The 24329-nt window shown below is 36.3% G+C and overlaps 1 protein-coding gene across 7 annotated transcripts in view; it reads right to left on the reverse strand.

Annotated features, from left to right (window-relative positions):
• Positions 1-2412: 2412 nt before the first annotated feature.
• CCDC91 (coiled-coil domain containing 91) overlaps positions 2413-24329 on the reverse strand; it is a 154575-nt gene continuing 132658 nt past the window's right edge. For all 7 annotated transcript variants that reach the window (XM_032995071.2, XM_032995068.2, XM_032995069.2 and 4 more), the window contains one exon: positions 2413-3604. In XM_032995071.2, the coding sequence (XP_032850962.1) occupies positions 3482-3604 (123 nt within the window). In that variant the 3' untranslated portion in view covers positions 2413-3481. The remainder of the gene's footprint in view (positions 3605-24329) is intronic.

The raw sequence follows: 24329 nt of genomic DNA on the forward strand, positions 1-24329 counted from the left end.
TTATTGGTGGCTATTTCCTGCTAGGAAACAAGATGAAATCTTATCACATATTCTCTCCACCCAAGGGGTAGGGAAAAATCTGTGATCTTAAACATGTGGACATAGAAAATACACAGCAGAGGAGGAGGATCTGGAGTGCTATAAGGGAGTTTCAGTGTGAACAGAAATTAGGCTCTTTAAGGTCATGTCTGCACGGATAATTTCAGACAGTCAGGAATCAACGCTGCCATTTACTGAGCTGACAGGACATGAGGCAACTTTTGATCAGATGCCAATGTAAAGATGCACAAAAATCTCAAAACACTAATGCGATCTCAGCCTCTGGAATGACTACTGCTTTTTCTTTGTTCTGTCTTCTTGTGATGGAGCGAAGGAATTCAGTGCTTCAATGAATTCAGGTGTCATTTATCAATGAGATTCTTAGAGCCAGGCAAAAAATCAAATATTCCCATATCTTAACTACAGACAGCATATAAAAATTGTGTGGCAAATTATTTCTTCTTTGTTACTGACTTGGACACACATAGTCTCAGAGCTAATCTAGTCTTCTGTAACAGCAGCAGACAGGGAGCCAACAGAAACACAAAGAATTATATCACAAATGTGTAGGACTGTACGATATCACAATATTCAGCATTAACTTAGTAAAGTATTAGCACAAATCCCACTGTTCTGATATTCTCTGTTCTAGACCATCAAGTGCTAAAATAGAATGGGCCTGACTGACACCAAAGAACGATACCATTATGTACACTGGATCTACTGTTACCCTGTCTTTTAGGTTACTTTTAATGCACACAACTGATTGTTTAAAATATCTTTACATAACAAGATCTATGGTTTATTTCTAATATAAAATACGTAATCATATATATATATAAAAAACATGTATTATATGAGCTTTGGTGATGTTCTAGACTGCAGACTCACTCGTTTGAACATTTTAGTTCTTGCATTTCAATTCTAAGGATTAGTTCTAGAGCTTCTTGGTTTTCCTATTACATATCAGTCTTGTCAAAATTGTTACGTTAGCAGCCATGTCTCAAAAGCAGACCAAGTTCTACCCTGTAGGCTTTGAACCTACTATTTTCTCTTATGTCATTCCTCAGTCTATATGTAGGAATATAAAAAAAAAAAAAAAAATTGTGATGTCACCTTCTAGGAGCAAGACTGGGTTTTGCAAACTTCTCCCTGTCTTCCCTCCTCCCAGATTTCCACAAACTTTATTCTCCTATGGTTAGGCAGAAATAATGAAAAATAAAACTAAGCTTTACAGCTTCGAATGCGATGTGGAGAAGATGGAGGTTACTGAATGCTCCAAAGCACACATACTGAATAGGTCTTTTTCTGCTGGGTAAGTAAATCTCTTCACTGAAACCTGCAGTTTTGAATGGGATCCAAGCTCCCAATCTGATCTTGTATGTCTGTGGTGTAATTCTGCAGTTTTGCTTGCAGGGTAGAGAGAAAGATTAAAGGACTAAAACTGTCAAAGGTAAGGAAAAAGTAGCTACAGTCCTCTGTGACAATGACAATACTCAAGAGCTGAGATTAAACAACACATGATGTTCTAATGGGAAAGACAGATCATAGTTGCCAGTGAAATCTTACTGACTCCAATCATAAGCTTCTCCAAGTGCTTTTACATATTGTTGCAAGTCAGAATACAAAAATCTTTAGTAGGAGAATGCTGATACAATGCTAAGGCCCTGGCTTTGATGGGGAGCATTTTGAGGTCTTTAGTAAAAAGGAATACTATTCCATGTACAGGCCTAGAAGTAAAAACAAGAATGTTGAGGTTCATCTAGGAATCTGCTCATACCACATTTCCACAATTAAACATATATTGTGAGACAGCACTAGACAATCAATTTGATTTTACACTGCCTCTACTTTCCAAAAAACACCATGTGGTCATCTATGTTATCTTTGGTGCAGTTGACAAAGACAAGAATTTCGCTGGCTTAGGAATGATAAATGAGTAGGTGACTCATTAACACCGAAGTATTTTTTTGTCTGACAGAAAGAATGGAAACTGATCAGTCAACCAAGAAATATCAAAATGATGACAGGATTTTCATCCATCTGTAGGGTGAGGTGATCATCTAGTAAAACCAACACTATTTACTTCTTCAGTGAACCTTTGCATACAGAAGACAAAATCTTTGGTTATGATTACAAAAATGAAGCACAGAAAAATATTTAAGTAAAACCCTAAATCCTGCAATACATGTTTCTTACTGCCAAATACATATGCAACCATTTGGTGTTTCCTTATTGGTATAAAAAAGCAATTTATGAAATGTCACTGCTGATGTAAAAAACCCCAGCCAAATGAAAAAACAAACCCAACACTGAATAACACTAAAAAATGCCCGTAGGTCCCCAGTTGAATCACAAGCTCACCATAAGAGATATCATTCTCAGTTTATTTACGTTCTTAAGCATGAACATTTATTTTCCCTTATTTAGTTCAGAACTCTCTTATAACTAAGGCCCCAAATCTACAATCAATAGAATGTAGGCACAGAAATTCCCCTCCATGCTGCCGTTAGCGAGACTAGAAAAAACTATGACTTGATCCAAAGTCCAGTAATGTCACTGGGGAGTTTTTCTACTTCCTCCAATGGGTTTACAAAGGGCATCTGAGGTCAGCAAGCTGTACTCCTTATTCTGTCAGAAATTCCACTGAGGCAGTGCAGTATCAGTCTCCACATAATTACATACATCTTCTTCCTGAAACTGAGGTCAGTCACATTAATTGTACTTTCATGAGATAATTTCTTTTGGAATCTAACTATCTTTGTAAAACAGAAATAAAATACATACCATACATCAGTTATGGCAATGTTTCGCACTACTCTAAAAAGATGCACTGTTTAGTTTTTAAACTTTTCTATTACTAGTGCTGGAGTTGTTTATAAATGACTGAAGAATTGCCTGTCAACATTCCCAGCTTTCAGTACTGATTCTTCTGTTATACATCAAAAGTAGTAAGAAACAATAAGCTCCTCAGGATCACCTGAGGTGATGCACTTGGGCATATACTTTGGAAATAGAGAGAGATTTGTACTGATATTCAATTAAATGCTTTTCTCAATTTTTTAAAATATAAAAAATACTGATAAATTACATCAACACATGATGCAAAATTTAAAACAGACATAAATGGAAAATGTTTTTATCATTGTTGCAGTTATCTAGAACTTCAATCATGGGCTAATAGACTACTAGAAAATACAATGAAAGAAAAATCTTACATAAAATAATTTTTTCCAAGTATTTTGTCTCTCCCATATTTGCAATCTGATAATAGCAGTTAAATAAATAAATAAATAAAAGAACATGATCCACAAAAACTTCTATCAAACATAGTTTCAGATCAATCTTGAATCAGTGATAGAATCCCAAAAGATCAGAATATATTTGCTGGATTAAGAACTGCAGCTTCACAAATCACACTGTATCAGCGTTACTGAGAATGTCATTCTCTGTTTTCCTCTGTAGTGGGTGGCTCTTCCTTTAATAAAACGCTTAACTGTTTCTGTGCACATGAGAGGAAAAGTTCCAAACTATGCAGATTTCTCTGATGGACAACTTGATCAAGCTGTTGAAATAAAAAAAAGAAAGATTGATCAACTTTAAAAAAAACTGGAAATAAATGCCAGGGTTTGTCAGCAAAAATTCAACCACATTCAACAACAAAAATCCAACAACCAAATTCAACAAGAAAACAACCAAAGTAACTTCTATGCGTGCAATTTAGTAACAACTTTTTAATGAAGTATTTGAGTTTCTTCAAAATAAAATGTATGTAAGACTAAAGGTAACTTTCCAACAGCTGTCAAATTCTACACAAGGAATTTGAAAAAACTAAACAGCTTAGCTGCCACACTAGGTAAGTCCCCACAGCATCTTTTAAAATAGCAGCTGTTGCTTTTATAAAAGATACTGCATCTGCTTTAAAATTAACATTACATACAACTGCTTATTGAAAAGTTCAGTGTACTGTTAATTACATGGCAGCATGTTTAAATAGTTCTCAGAGGAAAAGTGGTAATATTTTCTGCCTACTCTGTTTATTCCAATATTTTATTAGAGTCCCCTACTGTCAAACAATGTGAACTATACACTTACTTTCAGTGAATTCAATGGCCCTTTCTTCCTCACCAAATAAGATAAGAACACAGTAACAAGACTTGGTAGGTTATGGCATATAGATGACATGAAAATATGCTTTATGGAAAGGTATTTGAATTTCCTTAACATCATAACATTAATAAACAAAATGTGCTGCAGAATTCCTTTAATTTGAATTTTAAAGTTCAAATATCAAACAAATAATATCATAACTGAGACATGTTTTCAACTTGACTACCTTTTAATCAGTCACAAATTCAACTAAATAAATATACAACAATGACATAGGGTGATACCGAAAGGTAGTAGTACAGAGCTAATAGGACATAAAAAATTATGCCACTCAAGAGAAAGAAAGTAGTGGAATTTGGAAGAAGTCCAGTTCCACACTTCTGTCAAAGTGTTGTGCACAAGTCTATAGGCAATGTCTCAAACTCTGTAACACCAGCAAAATGCTAACGTGAGGCCATGTGGCCCTAGCAGACTAGAGCAACCAGTCTAGCAGACTGGTGACCATCATCTACAAATGGCCACGTTTTTTCAAAAAATATATCGTACCTAGCACTCACAGCTTTAATTATAGCTCTTAACAAAACCTCTGATTCTATAGTATCTCTGCACATATATGCTCATCATTCAGCAGTCCAGTTAGTTGCTCTAACAATCACTGGAATGGACATTTTATTTTATAACATATTGTCGTGGTTTAAGCCTGGTCAGCAGCCAACCACCCTGCAGCCGCTCACCCACCCTCCCCCCTGACCTGGGAATGGGGGAGGGAATCGGAGGGGTAAAGGGGGACTCACAGGTTGAGATAGGAACAGTTTAATAATGGTAATAAAAGAGAACAATGACAATAATAGGAAAAAAAAATATAAACAGGCAATGCACAATGCAATTGCTCACCACCTGCTGACCAATACCCAGCCCGTTCCCGGTGAGCGATCCCGAAATACCAAGATCCCGCAATCGCAATCCCAGAAGAGAGAGAGAGAGAGTGAGCCCCTTCCCAGCCACCCCTCCTCTATATAGTGAGCATGATGTTCCATGATATGGAATATTTCACTGGCCAGTTAGGGTCAGGTGCTGTGGCCGTGCTCCCTCCCTGCTCCCTGTGCCCTTGCGCACGGGCAAGACACGGGGAGTCAGAGAGTCCTTGAAGTCTCGGTAGCAGCTGAAACCATCAGTGTGCTGTCAGCACTCTTTTCATACCAAACCCAAAGCTAAATCCAAAACACAGCACCCTTCTAGTTCCTGAAAAGGAATATTAAGTCTATTTCAGCACAAACCAGGACACATATATCTTTAAAAAATATTAATACAGAATGCAAAGCAAAGTTACTGATACCTTCGCACTTTGCCACTTTGAAAATGCACTCAGGGTACAGCTGCAGCGCTGTGATTGAATACACAAGAGGAAACATTTTTATGACCCTCTTCTTTGTTGGTCTTTAAGTTCCTCTTAACATGCAAAACCAGGCTCTGGTAGTTTGAATATCTTGGCATTTTGTTTCAACAGAGATGAATGTGTCAATCTAGTCACAAGCAGAATACACACATATTTTCTAGAAGGCACACAATCATAAAAATCTCCTTCAGTAATATATCTGCTTGTACTTCTGCAAATTTCCAGCTGTTGTGCAAATTTTTGCATCTCTTAGCAAAAGCAGACATTAGTGCTCCATACATAGCCTGATGTGAACCTAGCCCACTGATTTACAACAGATTTTAAAGCAAATCTAGTTCAAATAAATTTCGGAAAAGTTTGCTCTTCATGTATTTAAGTAACAGCTGGTACTGATAAGAAATTACAGACTTAGAAACAGCAAACTAAGCTCTAAAGAAGCTGTATCTAGAAAAGACAGTCTGGAACAAATGAACAACATAAGCACACTGTTGTGATGGTGCATTTCTTCTGATTTGAAAGGTATCTTGCCTCCTTCGTCCTCTCTTGTCTGAAATATAAATAATATTTTGAATGGGGAAGCTTGCAGATGTTTTTGTGCTTGTGACCCATATTTCTCTGAGGAATGGGCAGATATAGTGCAATTTACATAATATCATATGTTACATCTTAAGAATGAACAGGAGAAACCTCTTTCTCTAAACATATGTCATCAAATTCTGTCACTTCTGGTAGGTGTATCAGTTGGAGGAGCTTAGCATGAAACCAATTTTCAATGGTTTCCTTTTATTGCATATTATATCATCTATACTCCTAGAGAGATCTTTATTGAGCTTTGACAAAAAGCTTTGGCTAAACTCTCTATTTTCTTTTCTTGTAGCTTTTCCTTGAAGATTCTTCTTTAAAGAGATCAAAGTAGCTTGCCAGATGTGTGTGCTAATACGCTGCTGTTAACTTTCTTTACCAAGGCAGCAATCTCAAACTGTATACGGTTAAATTTATTTCACCAAGTACTAATGTAAATGTTTAATGTGTGTAGTGATTGGCTGCAATATGAACAAAACAGATTTTTTTCAGGCTTGAGAAAGATTTTAAAAGTCTCATATGAATTAAGTACACATTTGAGGAGTCTTTGTTGAATTCAAGCGGTTAGTTGGTAGTCTCCCTTTGTGCATAAGAAAAGTTTATTGCTTGTTAAAAGTTTATGTAAATTCAATAACATAAAAGTTCAGAATTCAGTTGCCCCTTGTCTGCTCAGCTTATGAATAAGCCTTGCCTCGAGCAGTGTGTTTCAAAACTCTTCCATGCTACAGTAAATGACAAAACACCCTGAAAAGACTTTGGATCTTCACATAGCACAAAATGAGAAGCAGCAAAACGATGCTGGCTTTGAAAATAGTACATTTGCATGTATTCAGAATGAGAACATTGCTATTAATGGAGAAATTGACTGGGAAATAGAAACAAATCCAGTGAAGCTTTGCTATATAATATATTGTTTAATGAAGTGTTAGCAATGGACACATTTTTTTGAACAGTGCCTCAACACTGCTGTGCTTCTGCTTGCATAATATACCACGAGATGTGAAAATATTTAAGTAAGGCCTTTTAAACCTTGTTTTTCTAAACAGTCTTCCCTCTATATTTTTAGGTCCTGTTCACTTCATGGAATGATCTCATTATTTAAACAAACATAAATGGACATCTGGGAAATTCAAAGCGCATGTGACTCATATGCAAATGTAATCAGGATGAATAACGTATTAGGGATGGAGCATTCACACAACCAAACCAACTGTTCTAATTCTATAGATATTGAAAAATACAACATATTGATCCAGATCTACCACAAGAAGGGAATTTCCTACATCACACCATCACTGTTATTATTAATCAATGTTTCTCTTCCACCATATGAAATCTACCCAATTCAAGGTTCCCAATTCTGTACCCTGTGCCTTACTGGCACAGCTTTAATTAGCTCAAAGTTTTAACATCCCTGAACTTCATTATTTCAAATTACTCAACAGTATCTTTTTAAATCTGTACAGGTATTTTTTTTAGGAACCAGGAGTTGATTCTCTATGTACTTGTATGGAACCTACTGAGGAACTGGCTACATAAGATTTGAAAAAGTATTCCTGAACTCCATAGGGTCTATGCCACTCCTGCAGTTCCCATAATCATTGAGACACATTCGATTTCCAAAATGGAGCTGATTCTTACAGGGCATTATAACACGTCGCTGTTTTTTCCCTTCTGATTAAACTTTCGGTCCATTTTTGAAGTCTAAGTTTGATTCCACCATCCTTCTGGCCGAAGATGACTGGATGAGACTCCCCGTGGGGTTCTGCCTCAGTCATATCCATGGACCACCCAGAATGACGTGCCTTTGAGCCATGCAAGGCATGACCTGAAAGGAGGCACAGGCCTCAGCAGAACTCCTATCACTGGATGCAAGAATTTAACTTGGGAAATAAAAAGAAAGGCTCACACATAACTGTGCAGAATGCTGCCACCAGGTGACTGCTTTCATCCCAGGCTGCTCTATTTTACTAAGTCTCTCTTCCCCTGTATCACTCCATAAAACCATAGCTCAGACCAAAGTTAGTAATTATTCTTAGCTCTACATTTTCATAGCTTTTATTGTACAGCTCAAAATTTCCGTAAAATGGAGTGAAAGTCTACATGGCCAATGTCTAAAGAAAAAACAGTTTCTTACACAAATAACTGAGCATGCACATCCCCCATATTTCCCCATGTAATATCTACCTGCGAATAGATGCTTTCATGGCATATGTGCTTAGCTTCCCCTACTGAGTTCAACATTTCAAGTTGCTAGAAGAGAAACCCAGTCAGAACTCTATACATAATAACTACTGTATGTCAGAATTACGTTATCCATCACTAGTAACTAATGGAATATCTTATGGAAAATATAATTTTAGGTTTAGCATTGAAGATTTAAGGATGAAATTCTGATCTCACCATAGTAAAGATATGTTTCGTCTCACCGTGGCCAGAAGTTCACCCAGAAAAGTGAAGAAAGCAAAACTAACGTTACATACAGGGTTTCAGTCTTCCCCTTTGTACACACATTAAGATGTTTAAAAGCATATTTTTCAAAGCTATTTTTCAGACAATACTGTTTTCCAGTACCAAATATATTTGTAGCTGTATAAAATAGTAGCTACACTTCCATAAATATGTATTGAACGATTTACCTGTACTTCAAATGATAATCTGATGATTAATACATACAAACGCAGTTCAGCTCACTATATTGGCTCTGTAATACTAACACAAGCAAAAGTTTCAATTTTCTTTTTATCATGAGATTCAACAAATATAATGACAGGAGATTAAAAAAGAGAAAAGATGTTGAGTAAAAAGTTTCTAATTTTACTTTTATTACTGGTATTTTTCATAGCTGATCACACATATGTACACTGTAAATAAATAAAAAATAATCATGCTGTTATAATTTAATGAAGCAGAACAGTTGCCCTTAGAAATCAGCTTTTGAGTCCTGCTGATTTCTTATGAAACCCATGCAAAGTAGTACGTCAAGAAAATATTCTAGCACAGTGATATGTATGTTTATATTCATCCATAAAGGGGGGTAGGGTGGTCGGTTGGGGAAGACTTCAAATCCTGAAAAGTATCCTTGTCACTCAAGGAAAGTCATGTTCATGCAAAGATGGGAAATTTCAAATGCAAAATTAATGTTTTGGGAAATTGAAAACACAGACATTGATGTGTAAGAGAATGTGTTCTGAAGATTGAGTTTGGCAGGTCTAGATTAGTGAGGCTGATATAAAGGCTTTCAATTTATTTAGTGTTTACAAGTAGCTGCTTGCTAGCTGTTGAATAGGATTCATTGCCAAGGCAGTTCCTCAAAGCTGAATATTGATTAGTCACAAGTGATTATTTATAGACATCATTACGGCATTGTTACATTTTTTCAAAGGACTAGTAGTATGAGAATTTATACATATTTTCTGTCCCCTTTCTAAGTAATGTTCAGTAGTAAGCGGATATTTTCACAATGTAGGTAAAAGCAATGTAGATTTTGTTGCAATATTTGTCAAAGTTTATCTTCTTTTATGTAGTCGTAATTTCTCTATGTATATTCATTATTGATAAATATACCAAATCTTTGTCTATTCATTATTGCAAACTATAACTAATTTATATTTCCTATTTTTCTATATGGCTTTGTATTACATGAATTTACTAACTAAAGAACTTTTTTTTTTTTTAAGTAAATATAAATTAAAGAATGATCATAAAAATACTTCAGATCGTGATTTTTTGATATTTTCATTTAATGTCCTCATCTTTGAACAAAACTAATATAAGCCCAAACTAACAATAACATGAACTTACATTCTTCCATGAAAAGACTCTGGAATGATTTTTCACTTTATTCTATAGTTCTAACATAGCACTGTTTAATCAACACTTAGATGGATGTGTCCATGGAGAACAGAATACTAGTCTAAAGTGTTGATGATGAAAGACTGTTTTTCTAAATATTTCTAGACTTAATAATTAAAGACTAGAGGAAAAAATTCAAGTCCCTTTGAAATCAGTGGAATCAAGAATATACTTCATTTAAGTATAAAGAAGAACTTATAATGACTCTTGATTTGCTCATGCACATAAATAATTTACTAAAAAATTCTGTCAGTGGCACTCTTTCCTCTGTGCTGGGACTCATTCCACATAGCCAATATGATGTTAAAAATATACTGGGTTGGTCATGGAACAGTTCATCAAGATGTAATGCAACTGCTTGCTCAGAGACTACCACTGATGTTGCAGCTGAATTCACATTTAGGTATTTCTGTTTGGCCTAATTATATGTATATATGTAATAATATGTAATATATCCTTTAAATCACTTTACCACCAGTCTGCATTATGAAATACAGCTATGGTCTTTCTGAACAATGGTCTGAACTTCAGTGATAACTGGATGGATTCTGTAGACACATTCTACACATTTTTAGAGAAAAATTAGTTCTGAAAAATTATAGGGTTTCTTGTATAATTAAAACCTGAGCTTTTGCAGACTCCTCCTGCACCCATTCATGGTGTGCAGTAATCCACTGAAATGGACTATTTCAACATCATGTAAGGATTCTTTGCATATACTGGATATTGGCTAACAAACCCAGTGCTCAGCAGAACATTACAGTGTAATTACAGACTCACAAATGTCTTCTCGTATTTTGAACGGCAGATGTCCCCCTTTGAGGAAAAGTCAAAGATGAGGAGTTTGTCTGGTACAACTTTTATGATGTATACATTTTGTTGGGTTTTGTTTTTGTTTTTTTTTCCACCCCCCCCAACTAACCTACAGCAGTGAATGAGCCCGACCTGATTCTGAAAAATTGTGTAGTTGCAGAAGTTCAGCTATGCGATTACATTTTCCAGTAAAACTATGGGCTCAGAACTCTTTCCCAGTGCACTAACATGAACTTCTCCCCACAGATTCAACAGAAGGCTTTAAAAAATTCCCTAGCACATTAAATAGACCATATAAAAAAAATATTACCTTGAGGAACCTGCAAATCTGAGAGCTGGATGAGGAAACAATGAACTACTTCCTCTCATTTCTATAATGGATGGGAAGAAAAACAGATCCATATGGTACATATGCGTAGCAGACCTTATTTTAGAATTAATCCCAGAACAGGACATTTTTGTCTGTCCACCTGTGAATTTCTACTATTGATAACAGTTACTAAGTATATAAAACCAAGGTTCTTCATGGCTATAATTTATATAGTATCTGCTACACATTAGAAAGCCATCAGTGTTCAAGGGTGAACCTCTAGGAAAGAGTGATGTTTAATAAATTATATTGCCATGTGAAAATGTTTCTTTCTCCTTAAATAAATAATGCTGCAACTTCTAAACCTTGAGGATTTTATGCTCTGAACTTGATCAGTAAAACCATTAAAATAATACCATATGTTGGACACATCTTTAAAACAGATTTGCCCAGTCTAGTGAAGGTGGTGGGAAAACACCCTGTTAACCCTCTCAGAATTTCTACTGTCACCCAGCTGGACACAGGAAGGTAAGAAAATACAAGATTTCCTTCATATAAATAAGGGAAGGAAATTTGCCTTCAGGCAAGGAAACTAGATTGAGTGCTTAAAGGAACTAAAAATGGTTGCAGCACTTGTTCAGACTACTGTAGAAGGTGAAAAATATGCATTATTTAAACCCCTCAAAACAATAATGGAAATATTTATGCGTAGAAGCACATGAGCAACCTCTGGGGTGACTTACCTACATAACGGATTAGAAACATGGATTTCCTTGACCAAGTTATTTATAGACTACTGCCATACAATAAATATAGAGAGTTACCATACTTGCTGATTGGTCTAGCAATCAGATTCAACATACTTAAGACAAACATACAGAAATATATGCAAACAGTACTTAAGCATCTGAATATCTTACACAATAAAATGCACTTGTGTAATCTTTCAAATTGAGGCCCTGAAGCTTCAAACTTTTGGATGCAGGCAAAACTTTGACCATAGTAGGGCCTCTCCCACTATTAAAGTCACCCATGCATATTATGTGGACAGAAACCTCATTGATTTTTAAAGGTTTCCAAAACAAAAGCTCTTGCAAAAACTTGTTGAACTTGTAGAAAACAAGTGTCTTCCATATGGTGTAATATCAGATGCATGGAAAATGCTGATTAAATATAAGAAGGAAGTCACATTTTTTTTTAATACTGATCTTTCCCTTCTTCCTCACTATTGAGGAGTGACATTCCACTGTGCATCTATCTGTATGCACAGTCTTTGACTGATTATAAAATCTAAGATCATAAGATTTTATAATACTGACATGAAAGCTACGGGGAATTCTGAAGTTGTTAAAATTCAGAATAACAGGCATCAAAACAAAATGCACTCTGCCATTTCTGGTTCTGTCTTGTGAGGAAATCTCTACTAAAACACATGCTATCTTCAGTGTCAATATGTCCTGCTTCTTTTTCTAAAAAAAAAAAAAGAAAAACCCCCCAAAAACCAAACAAACTAAACTCCTATATCCCCACCTTGTATATCCTTCTCTTGTTTAATGATTGAAGAGTATTAAATAGACTACTTCAAAATTAGGAAAGCAAAGATCACAGTTCCACTACTAAAACAAGTAACAAAACAATTAGATATGGTACCCATACAGTCAATGAAAAATGCATATATTTGAATTAATGAAAGAGTAGAGCAGGGAATTATTTTGTACACTGCTTCTAATGTTTTATAGACTACAGCCTGAATAACGCTGGTTTAGACTGGGCTGGTTTCAAATAAACCCAACTTCCCACATCTTATGCCACACAGGATCAATTCACATTTTCCTCTGGGCAAGGTATTTTCTACTGGTTGTGATAACACTAAAAAAAAAAAAAAAAAAAAAAAAAAGAAAAAGGCAATAAATTATTTGAGATGGAGACAAATCATGGAGATGCTGATCATCCCCTATTTATTCAAAATACTTTTATGTTATCCCTGTTGATACTTAGCATCTTAACTCTCATTATAACTGTGAATGCTATTATGGTGGTTTTACAAACGGAGCCATGTGAGCGAATCTATGCTGTATGTCATCCTCACCAAGTTCTGATTCTACTCAGCGTGGAACTCAGTAGTGTCTGCAATATTTCTGAATGGTAAATGGTTAGCATTTAGTTTTGGTAAGTCTCTGTACAACTTCTGATATACACTAGATTACAGCCCCCACACAAGGTAAGCACAAAGCAGATGACTTACCACAACGTAACTAAGGGCTAAATTCATCAGATCACCTCCTCTTATATAGAAGAGGGAACTAGAGATACACAACAGCAACTAAATAAAGGGTTCGTAAGTGACTCAGACTGTTTTCTATCCAGGCTTGTCGGGTTCGGAGTCCTCAATGCAGGGTAGAAATCTTTAATAGATTTTTTTTTTTTGTTTTGTTTTGTTTTAAATCTTGAACTGTCTTAAGTACCCAAGTGCATCTCAGGCACCACTACATGCTGCTTTACTATGGCTACAAATGACTTCACAGAGATTACACAGGGCTTCTGTGGAGCTTCATAATCATAAATTACCATCTCTCCAGGAAAGTGCCTGAAGACTATCAGACTGTGCTTCCTGAAAAGCCCTGGGGTGCAGGGTTGGGTGCTAGATCTGGTACTAAAGATCTGCTTCATTTATCAGCATGCATACATGTTCCCAATTAATCCACGGTAAGCATGTTTGGTTAAAAGCAATAGCAGTTTTCCTACATACATAAATTGCCATTGCTATCAAACCAAATAAAAAAATGTTATCTGATGGGCTCATGGTGAATCTTGCTCACAGAATTACCTTGCAGCATTAAGATGATATCTACAGAACTGGATTAATTAAGCCTAACTTAAAAGAAAACAGCAAATAAAGGCATTAATAAAACCAATATTTTTTTTTTATTACTGTGAGAATGTATTTTACACTATCAGGGAATAAGTATGTAAAATAGAACTAATCATTGCATTATATGTGTTTGCAGTGGATACTAACTGAAAAAACTACCCTAATAAAGTGCACGACTGGGCAACCATAGGATTGTATAACTGCTATTCCATTGCCATAAGTGCTTTCTAAATAACTAATTCTAATGGGAATCTTCATGAATAGGAGATTCACCAGGAGCACAAATTCCTTGCCTCTAAGAAGAAATATAACAGGTGCTTAATAATACACACCACAGAGAATTTCTGTTTTAGACTGGGACCTCAAAAATAATGTTATATACAAAGCTGAAACTACAGATAACATAAACAGACAGACTGTAATTATTCTACTTAGGTATCAAGGAGACTGGAGTTACATCATGATTATCTGAAGGTTCCTCTGAAATTGTGATGCTATATGCCACTAGCTATCTATAAGCAAAGGGTCCCCTAACAACACACTGGAGTTTGGTACATACTGAAGTAGCATGGGAAAAATCCTACCTCAGTTTTGAGCAACACTTCATTTAACAGTCAGGTTTTCAGTTTTCATTTTAATGAAACTTTAATTATAAGATGTAACATGATGAAACAGTATATAATACTTGAAGGCATAGGCAAAGATGATACCACATGAAATACAGATATCTTTCTAAAATTAACATTGTAGATTAAAGTTGATGGATTCACATGAAGAAATACCACAAGGAAAATTAGCCTGCAGTGAATCTGAGATGAATTTAGTGTTAAGTCAATGGTAAACATATACATGCATTGAAATAAGTAATTAAGTATTAATGCTCAGGGAATAGAAAATTAATTTTCTACTATTCATATAGGCATTTTTGAGACCACACTTACTACTAGACTATTCCTTCAGTATTGAGAGGATTGCAGCTTTTGCTAATGCTTTTTGATGACAGACACATTTTACTGGAAACCTCAGTTTGGAGTTTGAAGCCAAACTACTGCAGCAAAACTCAGGACAGCTGCTGGAGAAGCACTTCATAAAGCTGCAGCTGCAACAATGTCATCAAAGACAAGACCTCCTTGTTTCAAAACATACCAGATTGAGGACCCATGGCTCTTAGCAGGTCATCACTTACACGACCACAAGCAGAAGATTCTAAAGGCGGAGGAAAAAACCACTAGCAGAACTTAATAATCTGCAAGCTCTATGCTCTATACAACTCCAAATTACTCCTGCAACTGTCTGCCAGCAGAGACTTCTCAACCACATGAGCACAGTGTACTTACTCCCCATGGCAGCTTCCTTTGAGCACTAGACTAGCCATTCTGCTTCTTTTCCAGATGCAGATTTGTATGAAGGCTTTGGAGTGAGATAACAACATCTAGGACGTGCAACCACAAACAGAACAGTAGTTTTTTACCTTGGCAGTGCCTTCCTTTACAATATTAAAAAAAAAGAAAAGACAAGAAATGGTTGTTTGTTAAGCAGGACAAGGTAGGGGAGAAAAGCAAGGGAGGGAAAATACACTTGACCAAATAATATGAGCCAGTAGTCCGCAGTCACAGCAGGAAAAAAACATATCTACATGTTAACTATATATATATACATATATAAGTGATTGATTGAAGCATCTTACTAAATTATTAACACAAAGTTAAGACTGCTTAGTCTTTTTATTATTATTCACGCTGACCTGAATACAAAAAGTAAATAGGAAACCACATCATGTTTCTTCATCTATCTAATCTTACTATTGCTGTAGGTAAGAAAATTTACTTCATTACATGTTTCTCTAGCTTCATAGACAGCTTGATTAAGTCTCAAATTTTGATCCCATTGGCTTTGCTGCAGGAGTCCAATTGCAGGAAATAATCACAGGAAAGATTCATCAAAACACATATGGTAAGGCCGACTTTTTAAACCAAAGTTCAAGAGAAGGGTAAGAAGAGTTAAAAAAAAAAAAGACATAACTGAAAAATAGAGCAAAGAAGCTGCAAGATTTGGGATAAAAATAGCTTGAAAAATTCTACATATAGCCAGATCAGAAATGTTTCCAATAATTTGCCAGTTAAAAACCCAACAAAAAAAAGGAAGCAGATAAAACTGCTGAGGTTAAAGTATCTCCACATAAAAGGACTTGGGTGTAAATGAGAAGCAGTACAAAAAAGCCAAACACTGAACTCTGAATATTACTTGGCTGCAGCAAAACATATTTAGGAATGGAATAAACCATCCTTATGCACAAAGTTATCTACTCATTTTATTTGTACAGTGAATAAAAGAAAAAATTAATTCCCTCTCAAAACTGTACAGCCGAAAGAATCTGCTAAGTAATGGGACTTTGTGGTGGTCCTGCCATTACTCTAGGTTTATCCTATCCTGCTACATGGACAGAGAAATTCTACAGACCACAACTTTCTTTTTTTTTTTTTTTTTTTTTTTTAATTGAAATGTGTGTGAGTTCTGGAACTTCACAACACAAATATGGAGACCACAAGAATGTCCTTGCATGTCACAGAAACACAATGGAAAAAAAGGGCCTTCTGTATTCTGTCCTTGTCTCTTTGGGGCTCAGTTCTAATGTAATTAGAATGGTATCACAGCAATCTAGGGATGGAAGAGACCTTGACGCAAATTCTGATGTTTCCACTGAGAACTCACAATAATGTCAGAGTGGAACAACTGCCTCTTCCCTCTTGCAATCTGACAGCCTTGCAGGTGCATGCCAAAGTGCCTCTGCTGAGCACATCCACCATTAACTCTCTAAGACTCTTTAGGATTCCCTTGGTGCCAAGAGAATGGTACAACAGGGACTTACAAAAATCCAAGAAGCTGACCTATGACAAAGAAAATAGAATTGCAAATGATTAGCTTATCTTTAATTAATCCAAGTTGATCATATTGAAGTGATTAAACTTTGCACCAGTACAAAGTGATGTGGATTACACTAATTTTAAAAAAGAAAATTTGTAACTGCTGCTGTGTTACCAAAATACCTGATTATACATACTCAAAAATTCTGAATTAAGAAATGTCCGTGAAATACAAATCCTTGGAAAACAAACTTGGTTACAAGCATATAGATGAATTTGAAAGAAAAAGACAGCAAATGAATAAAGGTTTATGTTAACAGGAATGACAAAATCTTCACCAAATCCTCCTCTTCAAAGCATTCACTTATTCAGTCTAATAGAGTATTAAATCTCTAACCTTCAAAATTCAGATGACCTGTTCAACTTTCTCACTAGGATGGTAAAATAAGGGTATTCATATTCATTCATACACAAGGAACCATAGTTTTTTCTGGTTTTTTTTGTTTTTTTTTTTTTTTTTGTTTGTTTGTTTGGTTTGGGTTTTTTTTGTTTGTTTGTTTTGTGTTTTTTTTTTTTTTTTTTTTAATTAGATTAACTTAATCAACCTAAAGCTCTCATGAAAGTGCCTATGGACATGAGTCACATTAAAAATGAGTAATTCCACACATCTAATTAAAATCTTTGAATTTTTTCTCTATGCAAGCTCAAAGCAGGTTTTAAGAAAGTTGTGCAGAATGCAAAGTGACCAATCTCAAAACAAATGATCTGGATATAATTCTCAGATTTCCAGAAATACAGTGTAAGTACTGTTCAAATATAACACTGAAGGATGAATCAGGAATAATACAGGAGATCCTCACTCACAAGGGGACAGGAGGTGTATAAGGATGCATCACTTCCCTCTGTCACACGCAGCCTTCCTAAGGAAAACAGAAAGAAACAGGGAGGTCTCTTCTGTTCCCTTATCAATGCCTGCAGGAAAGAGGGACCCTGGCTGGCAGATGTTGCATCTCTCTGGACCTCAGCTGTTGCTTAATCACCTAACGATGTGTAAATCACCATCAGTATCCACCCGTGGATACATCTGGGTGACGTTAGTACAGCATACACTGCAAATCTTTATTAATGTGAACAGTCTATATCCACACAGCAAACTGAATGATTATGTGATTGCAGGCCAATTCTAAAGGTGATATACCTCTTACAGTAATTATAATGATATACACTGGATTATAAACAAAACACATCTAACTCAGAAGAGTAGTTTTGAAATAGTGTAGTAAATAATCATCTCACTGTTGAACATTATAATTCATCCTGTTATTTTTTCCCCTTTTGGCTTTGATAGCACAGTATTTTCTCAGCAATAACACCACTTGATTTCAGTTTCAACTGGAATCTCGCCTGACTAAAGAGTACACACATAATCTCCATCTTTGTAGATTTATACAGTGAAGTACAAAAGGATATATGAAAGTTTTAATTTATGTAAAGAATTTCAAGCTCTGTCAATTTTACTCTGAAGTAATTGCAAAAAAACATACAATAGGTTATGTATGTATTTTCAACTAAATTGCTGTCATTAGCATAAATGATTACTCAAGGAGTTTGAAAATTATAATTCTGGTTATTTAACACCTTCCTTTGGATTTTAATGAACCTAAGTAAGTGGCAGAGAATTGTGTTTTTTCCCCTTTCCATTTTTAAAGACAGAATATTTTAATTTCCAGGAAATGAAAAAGTCTCTTAAATGCATGACGTTTCAGTATTGAAAAAGTGTCAGAAAAATGCCATAAGACCCTCTGAAGAAAAATGTCTAATAGGATCTGTAGATTGAAATACTGTGTTCCTCCATCAGAAACTACCAGTTCATTTTAATATTTAGAAACAATAGTTTCGAACCTTATAGAGACCTAAAAGTTTAGGAAAAGATGCCAAGCTCGCTTCTGTATCACATGCAGTACACTGCTTCAGTATGCCTTATTCACAGAAGAGAAAAAGGAGAGCCAGGTGCACCAACTCATTTTACACGACAACTTTACATAAATCCCTTACTTAATCCTCTGGATTTATACTGCTCTTTGAGTTGGGTAAAGGAGCAGTGTGAAAATGCTCCTAAAGCCTCAATGTAAATGTTTCTTTAATCCTATTAAAGCCACAAAACAGCCCCAGCTGAAGGAGCAGGAAACTGAGCTAAAGACCTCTCAGTGACCCCATCACTACTGTCTCTCTTGGCAGTGACCTGTTGGTCACAAGTTCATCCTAGGCATGGCACAGAGCTTCTGCCATCAGGCTGAATCAGGACATCAATATATGGACCCCTATAATACATATGCACGTATCAGATGGTGATGTGTTTTGTAGTAAGATGAAGTTTTGCACTGGTAACTTAAAGATGAATTACTAAAATAGCTGATACAGAAAGAGAAGACAGGATTAAATGTTTCAAAATGCGACCTCATTGCCTTACACAGAACTTTATGTTCCCTAAGGTATGACATTGAAATCAGACAAAAATGATACAGCTTTATTGCTTTTCTTTTAAAATTAGAAGAAGAGGGAAAAGCTAGAAGAAAAATACTCAAGGTGACACCACACTTTAAAAACTGGGAAACTGGTCTGTTAAAATGTGTTGGTGGTAACATTTAGGGTTTGGACTCTCATTAATGTGGCCCCAGGGAAAATATAAACACTCTTTCTGAAATTAAATCTTGAGTTTGCCCACCGCAGTCTTGTTTTCAGCTTCAGCTGTTGGCACTTCAGCCTGCAATTGAGGCCTTGCATCAAATGCCAAGGCAAACATTCAGGAACAAGAATGGTAATGACACCCTACTTTGTTCTAAATCATATTAAAATATAGCAAGTATTAAAAAAAAGAAAAAAAAATCACTCATTTGAGATTAATAAGTTAAAATAAACTGATTTTCATAACCTCTCCCACTTGCACTTGCCTTCAAATAATAAATCTTCAGAAGAAAGCTGTGCTTGACACATGAAATCAAGCAAACTTGCAAAACAGTAACACGTATCAAAATTCTGATAATAATTGGCTAACACTGAAGGGCATAAGTTTTATGTACAAGAGTTCAAAAATAAATCCTCTGGTTTTGATGCATGTTTTTGCAAGTGACTTAACACAAATGGATCAATAAATGAAAGTCACCAATCTGTAACAATTTTTCAGGAAGGGTCCTTCCTGTTCACAGTGAGAAGATATACTAATACCGTAACTCTGTTACTGACACATTTCATACCAGCATCTTTTTAAGTTCTCTCTCTTATTTCCACATTCTTTTCCCAAAAATGCTGCATTCAAGGTGAGAGTGTGCTGCTCCAGCTATCAGTTTTCCTCTCTCTATATTCTGAGACTCTAGCAGTAGCCTTCTGTAATCTAACAATGTACACGGATCGAGAGCATCAGATGAAATGTAAGATACATCTTCTGTCCCAGGTAAGGAATTGGGATCTCTTGGCCAAGAAGGGAATGGTCAGCTCTGCCTCAGCTACCTCCTGGTTCTGTAATGTCACGGCACATAGATACTATCCCCTATGGGGGAAAAATTGCAGTCTGGATGTGCATGGGACGTATGGAGCACCTTATATAACCACTGCTCTAATACACTTCTCCCAGATGGGAATCACAGAATCACACAATGGTTTGGGCTAGAAGGGACCTTAGAGATCATCTCATTACAACCCCCCTGCCAAGGAACTCCAACCTTCCACCAGATCAGGCTACTCAAAGGCCCATCCAACCTGGAATTTCTTCCTTCTAGCTAATCTAAATCTATGTTCTTTCAGTTTAAACCCACTACCCCTCATCCTGTCACTACACTCCCTGATAAAGAGTGCCTCCCCACCCTTCCTGTAGGACCCTTTTAACTACTGGATGGCCACCATAAGGTGGCCTTCTCCAGGCTGAACAACCCCAACTCTCTCAGCCTGGCCTCATAAGGGAGGTGCTCCAGCCCCCTGATCATCTTCGTGGCCTCCTCTGGACCTGCTCGAGCAGGTCCGTGTCCTTCCTATATTGGGGGCCCCAGAGCTGGACACAGCACTGCACGAAGGGTCTCAGGAGAGCAGAGTAGAGGGGGAGAATCCCCTCCCTCGACCTGCTGGCCACTCTTTCTCTTGATGCAGCCCAGGACATGGTTGGCTTTCTGGGCTGCGAGCACACATTGCTGTTTCACAGTCAGTTTTCCATCCACTAATATGCCCAAGTCCCTCTCCGCAGGGCTGCTCTCAATCCACTCATCGCCCACCCCGTGTTTGTGCTTGTGATTGCCTCGACCCGTGTGCAGGACCTTGCACATGGTCCTGTGGAACTTCGTGAGGTTTGCAGGGCCCCACCTCTCCAGCCTGTCCAGGTCCCTCTGGATGGCATCCTTTCCCTTCAGCTTGTCGACCGCACCACACAGCTTGGGGTCACTGGCAAACTTGCTGAGGGTGCACTCGATCCTCCTGTCCAGGCTGCCAACAAAGATGTTAAACAGCGCCGGTCCCAACACTGACCCCTGAGGAATGCCACTCATCTCTGGTCTCCACTGGGACATCAGGCCACTGACCTCAACTCTTTTAGTGCAATGACCCAGCCAATTCCTTATCCACTGAGCGGTCCATCCATCAAATCCATGTCTCTCCAATTTAGAGACAAGGGTGTCATGCAGGACAGTGTCTGAGCTGCCAATTAATCTGACTCAAAGAGTAGACAATAACTGTGACTCAAAGCAGTGATTAAAGAGAGCTTACCTGCCATTGGAGATATGAAAAATTTGAATAATGTGAAGTTGCCAACTCACCAAGGAAACCAAGGAAAGGGTGTGCCAAAACTTCTAACAGGACTCATTCCACTGCTAATACACAGTGGTCACCTGAATAATATGAACATGATATACTCTAGAATTCTACCCAACATACCAAGAGAATTCCAAGCTTTTCTTTGTCTTTATTGTGAAAAGTAATAATTAAAATCAGCTCTGCAATACGAATGACAAAGTGTGACCAAGTAGGTGACAATTCATGCCCTAGCCTACATCACTGTGTAGAAATCTCCCACTTTTATTTGCAGACTTCCTGGTTTTTGGTCTGAAAGCACTGGATAAGCAGATGCTGTATGCTTGTCATGCCTTTTCTGAAGTAAGCAACTGGAAACAAGGCAGAGTGCTGGATCCTTCATATTGTTCTAAGCTATAGCTGAACATGGTTGGCAGCAAACACCTTCTAACTATGCAAGCACATCAGTACTCAACATAAACCATATCATCACTCTTCTCAAAATCATAAAGTCGACTATAAATTTTAAAAACTTGCAGATTATAAGAGTACAATCTGAAGTTACTGTAGTAGTTTACAGTAACAGTTATTTTCTGTTCAATCTAAGATATGAGTAGGCATTTTAGAAGCCTTTCAAAGCACATAATTTCACATTCACATGCAGTACACTCCTGAAGGGCAGGTAAAGGGTTTCTTCATTTACTTCCACTCATCATCATGCTAGTTGGTTGTATAAATACATACCTTATTAGAAACAGTGAGTAATTTTGTATGTTTAATTAAGAGTTAAACAAAAATAAAAGGAAGACTGGAAGGGCATAGTTGAGACATTTAGGTAATATAAATAAAGAATTCATTTATAACCTAAACATGATTATCACCCCAAGAATCTGAGCTCTTATAGTACAGTAGTCATGGATTTAAACCTACATTAGGATTCGAGTTTCAAGATGACATTTTGTTGCAATGGTTAGTGCCAATAGATGTATCACAAAAGTAGATACCATCATGCATATACACAAGCACAGAGAGGAAAGAAAAGGTACAGTCAGTGAGAGAAGGTCAAAGAATTCTCAGCTAAATAAACCTGAAAGATGCTACCTGTGTAATAAATGTCTAGAAGGCAACCAATTTAATAATTTCAGGGAAGACAAAATATAGATAAGCAATAGCTGAACTCTGTGTCAACTCTTAGTTGGAAAGAAAGTCAAAATGCTATAAAAATTGCTTTAATTGCAATGTGTCACAATTATGGTAATAAGCTTGAAGACTGATATATGGGTAAGATGAAAATGGTTCCAGCCTTGTGACATTTCCTCAGTGTCAGAAACACCAATTACATGTATAGATTTTTCTATAGAGATAATGTCACCTTTGAAAGTAGAAAATTAAAAATTATGAACAGAAATAGTGAGAAAACCCCAGACTTTTATCTGCCTGATAACAGGAGGCAATAAGCCACTGCTATTTTCTATTAAAGTGATGTTTGGAGGTGTTTTCTGGTAGTAACATTGCTTTCAAATGACTTTTTAGAATCACAGCCAGTTTCAGCTACCAGACAGACATCTTACTTCTCTTCTACTGTGCTGATCTTCCCCATTAATTTGATCTAATCATTAATGTAAAAAGGGTTATAAACTACAAGGTCCTTATGAAGACTATATGATCTATATGCTAACTAAGGCATATTTGCCAGTGTTTTGAAGAACTATAATATTATTTCAACTTCAGCACTAAGATAGGTAATGGGAGAAATTTTAGTCTGATTTAAGAAAAACTTCATTGACCATTTTCTGCGATGAATTTCATGGATGAATAACAGAGCAACTATGTAGGGGTACACATATCTTATATGGCCAACCTTTAGCAGTGGATTACAGACAGTTCTTCAGACAACTTGAACAACACAAAGGAATTTGCTGCCTCTCATCAAGAGGGTAGATAAATGTAATTGAAGTGAATACCCAGCGTGAACTTCAAGAACTCTTTTGCAGCCTTTAGCTTGAATAACTGAATGCAAGATATTAGTTTTCATCACAAAATCTTCTCTTAAAATATTAAAGAATTATGAACCTTGTAGACAGAGGCATTTTTCTCCATATTTTCCAAAACTACCTCTTTCCAAGAAAGTTGGAGATGTCTTATCAAAAATGTTGCCATCATCACTGTCTCAAATTTTATTTTATTATTTTTAAACGCATGAATGTTATTTCAAAAAACAGCTCAGTCCCTAGAAGATTACCTGACAAACTCTGGCCTGCACCAGTATTAGTAAAATGTGCCGACAAGGAGGACACACCCTTCCCCTGGGAGTATGAACTGAGATAGGAGGTAAGCAAATCTGAAAATCTAATTTACAAATTAAGAATGAGTGGGAATTTATATTTAATATCTCAAAAGATTATTTTGAGAGTGATTTTTATGTAAGGTATCGTTTGTTTAGTGTCAGGAGAAATACCAGCACTTCTTTTCAGTTTTAAGTGTTTTCATTATCTTTTTCCAATTCTATTATTTTACTTCACTAATAAAAATGAATTAATATTGGTTAATTCTTTAGTCCTGTATCTAAACAAAGCTAAAAATGAAAATGAGAATTGAACATACTTGTAATAACTTGTTTCTTAGTGAAGAGGAAACCCAAAGATATGCAAATTTTACATAATAGAGGCACAAAAGTACTCACTGCCCTGCTTTCTTGGACAAGTTCACAACCGT

Source organism: Tyto alba, unplaced genomic scaffold (assembly GCF_018691265.1).
Source record: "Tyto alba isolate M040663 unplaced genomic scaffold, T.alba_DEE_v4.0 Super-Scaffold_21, whole genome shotgun sequence".
Taxonomy (NCBI): Eukaryota; Metazoa; Chordata; class Aves; order Strigiformes; family Tytonidae; genus Tyto; species Tyto alba.